We start from the raw sequence: 7,453 nt of genomic DNA, 5'->3' as shown, positions 1-7,453 counted from the left end.
TTTCTTCAAAGATATTTTACGAATACAGTTCTGTAAATTGTATTCTATAGTTTATTCTATGACTTAAACATTTGGTGTGGAAGAACATGACGTTGATATAGTAGATCAAACAAAATTATTATATACTTTTCCCACGAATGAACTACAATATGTACATTCTGTAAAATGGAGTGAAGAAGTATAAATAGAACTTTGATGTCTTCGCGGCGACAAATTGAAGGCGTCCTACGTGAGAGAACTTCCGATATTTCGATGAAAATTCTAAATACAGGGTGTTCCGTTACTTCTGGAACAAAATTCAGGGATGATCGTAAAAACTGATATTAGCCGGAAATTAAGGATAACAGAATTTAAAAATATAAACCGGAAACGTTGTATATTCGTGTGATTGGAAGTGTATTGTCTCGGTTGGAAACTGTGATAAGTACGTTTAGTGGAAGTTACCTACTTTATCGATAATGTACAGTCCTTATTTATGCTTTATTTACTTCAGTAATTAATGATTTTTTCTAGAATTCAAAGATACATAAGAAATGAAGGAACAACGCTATTCCTCCCTCAAATATAACAAATAAAATATAAGAATTCGTTCTAAAAAATACGAAGTAAGAAACAAAATATACAGATGTATAAGAAGAAGCATCTACAATTTCAACCAAGAACTTGCAGAACCAGAACCCTCGATCGACAACGAGATACGACGAGTAAAGAAGAAGCGAACGGAAAAGTAAGGAAAAAAAATGAAAACAAAGAGGAGACAGAAGAAAGAGAGAAGAAAGCGTGTCATAGGATAAGAGTCGAAAGCTCGGAAGAGTGTCGGTGACCAAGGCTCCTCCGAATTAGAGAAACGGTGGAAAAGGAATGGTCTCTTAACGACTGAAAAGAAACTCGATTGGAAACTTTTATCGAGCCACGCTTACGGATTCTCCAGGAATATCGACGCTACGAATGAACCAAGAACTAGCGGGTGGGATTCGAAGAGGGGCGAGGAAGCGGTAGGAGGAAACGACGGCGACGTGAAGAAGAAGAAGAAAAAGGAAGAAAAGAGAATGCAGAAAAGAGGCAGGGTTTCTACGTTGAAAGTTGACAACCGAGAGAAACGACGACTAATTGCAACATCCTCCAGCGGAAAACTCGTTCCTCTTGCATTTCCATCGGCTGACAACAAGGGGAGAAAGAAGAGACGAGTCGAGTCGCGAGGACTTCGACTTTTAATTGGATTAGCATTGATTAATGCACGCAAACAAGTGTCGCGTTCAGGCCGATTCTGATTGCGTCACAAGAATCATCGGAATTTTTAACCCTTTGTATATCTAAAAAGTTCTGTTCGACATTGTATCGGGTGTTAGGGAGAGTTCTTCGGTTAAAATTCTCACACTCGAGTCTTCGAAGCTTAGAGATCGTTTTATCTGCGATACATTTACAATTTTACAATTAATTTCTTGTCTAAATTCGTGTACAACGTTGTATGAATATGTCAAAAGAAGGAAGAAACAGTTTTCTTCAAAATGGCTACTCTAGGAAGTTTACTTTCGGTACAGTCGTATGGTCTTTTACAATACTGAAAAGACCATAGAGCTACTGAAGAGTGTTACTCTTAGAATTATTTTTCTCAAGAATTTGTTATTTATCTATGGATCATCGCGTCGGATACTAAATTGAGATTAACTTTAGCTCGAGGACTCAAGTGGAGCGTATACATCCCACTGATCGCGAAAGGGTTAAACTAATCGAGATATTAACCGAGACGCAACTAAAATTGCTATATCAGTAAGAAAAATTAATTTTTGTTCTAACTTTCGTTTGAATTTATAAAACCGAGAATTACTGAATGTAAACAATCTATAATACATCAGCTTTTCTTACCTAACACAGCACTGAAACAGTAAATAACTGACACTCAGACGAAGTCAGCAAGAAAGAACATCATAAGTCAAGGGGTTAAAGAAACAAAGATTTTTCTAAAGACACGAGTGTCAGAAAATCGTACTTTTGCATGACAATTCTCTGGTTGCAAAATCGACGAAGGATACCATCGTAAACTTGAGACAGGAAGTTGTACCTCACGTGGCTTACTCGCCAGACTTGGCACCAAGTGACTACCATTTGTTCAGATCAATGGAGCTTTCCTTAAGGGACATGCAGTTTTGCAACTTACGACGACGTGCGAAGATTCGTCGATAAATTTATCGTTTCGTAAGCTGCGCCGTTTTTCCACGATGGGATACGTATGTTACCAGAGAGATGGTTTCAAGTTGTACACAAGGAAGAACTTGCATTATAAATCTTCTATTAACACGTGAAGTTGCACAGAAAACTTCCTCTAACGCCTGATATTTCATTCGAAAAGCTCCTGTGTCAAGCTGCTTCTGAAATATACCGTACCTCGAGGAATTTTTGAAATTGAAATGTATGCGACCTTATTCTAATCGAGAACGGTTGAAAGTATCACGATGTCGCGTGACTTCTGTTCATTTTTTGTACGTTATTTATGTTAGTTACTTATTTGTGTCAGTGTGTTAGTTGATGAATAAAAAATATTTAAAGAACGCTATAATTTCGCTTGAAAAACGAAAGGCAACATTTGTATCTTCGAGAAAAACGCAGATAAAGAAACTCTCGTTTATAAAAACCGTGCGTACTTAAATATAATTTAATTCACGTGTGATATGTGAAAGTTCAAAGGGAGGTCCCGAAATTTCGTGGCGACACACTGTATACGTATTTCAAATTACTACGCGAATTTCTTTTCAATTTAATTCGCAATTAACTGTGAAAACAAGGTGTACAAAAAGTTGCTAGGCTCAAAGGGGTTAAAGATCCACTCACGCAACAGTGTAACATTCGCAATATGTATCGTATCGTTTCTGTTTGCATTCGACAAATCGAAACACCGCGTCAGAGATGGAAATAATATTCAGGGAAACAAAAGGGGGGGTGAGACGAACGAGGCGGGAGTTCGATAAAGTTGCTCCGCCTTGTAAACGTTCGGTGCAGAGGGGTTGCAGGGTGGTAGGCGAAAAAATGCGAGCAAACAGCGCTGATGATACGTTCGACGTTGATACATTTTGTGCGTAACCAGAGGAACTAATGATCGCTCGGATATTTGATTTCGATTTGCAGTTGATGTTTGACGTAGAACTCCGTAGTAGAGTTCTAGATGAAAATCGGGGAGAGTGCAAAGTAAATAGAAAATAAAAGGCCAGGATGATTCGAGTGGAATAAGTTCGAGGGAATTGAGTTATCTCGATAACTTTGTTAGTTTTATCCACGAGATCATTTTATATTAGTCTAATCTCCGGAGATCTACCAGTTTCTTACTTTGTAACGGAACATTTTATTACACGTGGTATGATAGAAAGGAATATTGAGGAAATGTAATAAAGACAAAATGTAGAAATTAAATTTTATATTTATAGTTTCATTTTGTGTTGCATAATATTTATGAAATACTGTGTGTTGCTACGTATAATGACAGAACACAATATATTTCAAGTAAGATAAGCATCTCTGATATCCGTGTTATTTTTGATAGTAACAAGCATTTTCTTTTTGAAGATTTCATAGTCACTTTTCAAATTAGATGCTACATTTCTGCTATCGTATTATATTACAGCTGAGAGAATGTAATTGTAAAATGAAAGGCAGAGACATTGGAGATGTTTAATTAGTTAAACGAGACACCCTGTATAGATGACAGATGATAATAAATACATATGTAGTGAATTCTATTTCAGCCGATTACTCGATGCTGTTGGTGTATTTTCATCTACAAAGGCACATGGGTAATTTTCTTATACAAGTATACGGGCCCTGTGTTTTGCTAGTTGTTCTATCCTGGGTCTCTTTCTGGTTAAATCGAGAAGCCACTGCAGATCGTGTATCGCTAGGTAAGTTTGTTTTGTCAGTCTTGTTTCGTATATTATCCGAAGTAATTAGGAAGAGAAACGAAAAAGTATAAAAAATGGAAAAGAGAAAATGCAAAAATTAATTTATTTGTAATCGTTAAAGATCATGTAAGTAGGTATTACTATTAGTTACATGTAGCAGAGAAATTTTTAGCAATATTTAATTTGGAAGAAGAAACGAGGATATTATTAATTTTATTTATATTAATTCTGCTATTAATTTTATCATTATTTATAAATTCGCAAAGGAATATATTTTCTAAAATACACCTATTGTGTCTTATATTCTTTGCTAATTTTCTATTCAAAAGGGAACCAAAATAAATGATTTTCGAATAAATTATCAATAACTTCGAAGTAAAAGAACAAGCGGCACAATCGTTATTTTTCGAAAACTCATTTTTGAACGATTTATTCGCTTATAATCTCGTTTTAACCCTTTGTGGACGATGGAGTCCTATGTACTGGGTACACAAAAAATTATGGACACCACGATAAATACGAAAAATAGTTATCGTCAACTCGTATACGTATACTTGAGGAAAATGTTATTCCGATATATTTAAATATTGACCTAGTTGTACAGGGTGTCACAGTTATTTCCGACCAAACTTTGTCAATATATTTCACGGGTATAAGTAAGAGAAAAATGTTGTGTTTACGATCTGCGGTCGTCGAAGATATTGAATCTAACTTCTGCCAGCGCCATTTTTGTCTTGAACCGCAACTTCGTTACCACTCTTTTCCTACATCGTATCTTCGCTGTAACTTCTTAACGAAGCTTCAAACGGCCCACGTTTATATAACATTTTCTTCTTACCTACGCCCATAGAACACACTGACAAAGTTTGATCGGAAAAAAATTGGGACACCCGGTATGTTACGCGAGTAATCAGTATCTCGGACACGGTACGTAGTCCTTCGTTTACAAAGGATTAAAGTAACTCGTTTTGTTCTCATACATCGAGTTAGTCTTTTAACGATGAATTTTTCTTTTTCACGTAGAAAAAAAAGAGAAGCACTGAAGGGAAACTCTGTGAACATTTGTTTAAGGTATAACGACCGTGCTAACGATGACGTTTTTGGGATTGGAGGCGCGCACCGATCTGCCGAAAGTTCCTTACCCCACTGCCCTGGACTTCTTTGTTTTCCTCTCGTTCGCCTTCATTTTCGCCACGATAATACAATTCGCGGTGGTCCACTATTTCACCAAGTACGGTTCCGGCGAGTGTTATTTCAGCTCTGACTTGAGCGAAAGCGAGAGTTCCAGCGACGAGGAGGAAGTGGGTACGCGCCCGTTGAAGAAAGAACCGGTAATTTTTATACCTTTTATACCAACATTCTCTATTCCCAGGGGGATGAAAACAGCACGGTGAAGAGTTACCCCAACACTTGGCGGGAAACCTCGAGCATTTTCAGCACCATCATCATTGTTCGCGAAACAATAAAATCCTTCAGTTTTATTGTTATTTCCACCCGTTCACGTGGATCTCTTTGTTTTCGAGATTTCTTCGTTTTTAAAGGGGTAACTCGTTATCCGATGATATATATTCGTTACGTTCTGCAAGAGGGTGCACTCGTATAATTGTATTACGTCGAATCCTAAAAATATCCCCGAGGAACATCGTCTCTCCCTCGAGGCCTCTGCGTGGAATGAAAACACTTGTATCCTGCGACGTCGTGAGATTTATTCGAATACTTAAAGCAGAGGAAATAATTCTGGTGGTAAAATTTAGATTTTACCTGTGCCCTAGTACGATGTAACGTTAACATCGAATTCAATCAGAAACTTCTCGCAGTATTTCTCATTTAACGGATTATCATCATCGGAGAATTTTGTCCGAGTATTGTTATCAACGCGGTGTGTTTCCTTTATTTCGGAACAATTTTACCTATTTTTTAAACATTACCAATTTTTCGACATCGGTGTAAAACTGACGTTGTTACATATTTACAGTTTCAATAGTTACATTGTTAATCGTAAATTGTACTAAGTGTAGAAATTAATTCGGTTTTTATTATTAATTCACAAAAAATCAAACGCAATTTTCACGTTCCAAATTATCTCCATTATTTCGAACGGCACTTTTACATTTTATAGCTGACGAATTCCATCTCTGAAGAAGTACGGCAATTCTTCAAGACTTCGTCGCAGAAAGAGCACCGAATTAATTTCTACACCTGATATATAAAATTGTAATTTTCAAGTTGAAAGCTTGAGTTGAAAGAGATCGGTTCGTTCTGCACCCTGATAACGGTACTAATAATAATAATGGAAAGAACGAATATAACAAGTATCCGTCACTTAACGAAAGTATGTTAAACAAGCTTATTGAACATTCCTACACGGCAAGAAATCACGCGATGCTCCATTATCTTGGCATCGTTCCACGCCGATATCGGCAAACCCAATTTCTATTCAAGGTAAAAATTGAAATCGTTCTCCTCTGCCAGCGTAACACTCTATCATAAGCACACGGTGTACACCTTTTTTTTTTTTTACATTCGTTCCAATATCGCGCACATGCATCAGCGGGAACTTCGTGGCGGGCATTAATAAGAGTATGATCTAGAAACCGAGAAACATCCACCGTGTTACGTAATTGTGATATTACGAAACTACGTATAAGATACATATTATTGCATCTCTCTCGTTCGTTCTTCTCTTTTTTTTTTTTTTTTCGTTCGATTTCGACGCCGAGTCAGAGTTATTTCTCACTGATCCTGCGCGTGTTTTTATTAAACATTCAGATAAGCTTACGTTTATTTATGCATACGGATGTATCAACGATAAAAACGATTTGACGAAACACTGTGAAAATGGATCGCGTGGAAAGAAACCACTTGACATACTGGTTTTTGCATAACAGAGAAAGGACACGTGTATTCTTCAATTTCCATATAACGCTGAAGAGTATACGTAGTGTAGAAAGGAGATGCAAATCGTCGATCAAAGTGAAAGAAATAATTAGATTCTCCTAGTTGTATTGAGATTATCTGGATGATAAAATTTTTAACGACATCGTTCGACGACACATTTCTTCGAATCGCACACGGGGATTCGGACCGTAACGAATGCAATTAGCCAGTTTTACTTGGTACATGGTGACTCGAATCGCACACGGAATTCTGTGAAATCACACTTGGGATTGTTTTCCTGTCTAATTCACACTTGGGAATTTTTCCATCGAATTCACACTTGGTAATGTCTCTACCGCTTCTCTGATTCCTTATTTCACGTCTAAGTTGTAGACTGTCGGTCTCATAAATGATAACGCGAGAAAACTCGAAGAGCTGTACCTTTAGAAAATTTGAAATTTCCCGCCTATTTGACCGCATGTGACATATCTTCGAGATGTCAGAGGTCAAATTTCGGCTAAATATAAAGTCTACGACACCTCGATAACTATTGAGAGGGAGGAAGCGAAAATGTCGCATCCTACGTTTCGTAGGGCGACTTTGTGGAGTCGGAAGGAGTGGAGACTTCTTTGTCTGCAAGACAATTTCAGGGTCCCGATTCCCTGCTGAGATATCTAACTACTCAG

The 7,453-nt window shown here is 37.3% G+C and overlaps 1 protein-coding gene across 1 annotated transcript in view; it reads left to right on the top strand.

Annotated features, from left to right (window-relative positions):
• The window catches only part of LOC108579273 (gamma-aminobutyric acid receptor alpha-like), a 48,882-nt gene that overhangs the window by 39,778 nt on the left and 1,651 nt on the right, over positions 1-7,453 (top strand). The window contains exons 7-8 of the mRNA XM_017942779.1: positions 3,738-3,890; positions 4,962-5,221. Coding sequence (XP_017798268.1) covers positions 3,738-3,890; positions 4,962-5,221 — 413 coding nt within the window. The remainder of the gene's footprint in view (positions 1-3,737; positions 3,891-4,961; positions 5,222-7,453) is intronic.

The sequence above is a fragment of the Habropoda laboriosa genome, unplaced genomic scaffold (assembly GCF_001263275.1).
Source record: "Habropoda laboriosa isolate 0110345459 unplaced genomic scaffold, ASM126327v1 scaffold14, whole genome shotgun sequence".
Taxonomy (NCBI): Eukaryota; Metazoa; Arthropoda; class Insecta; order Hymenoptera; family Apidae; genus Habropoda; species Habropoda laboriosa.
This window is presented reverse-complemented; position numbering and strand designations above follow the sequence as displayed.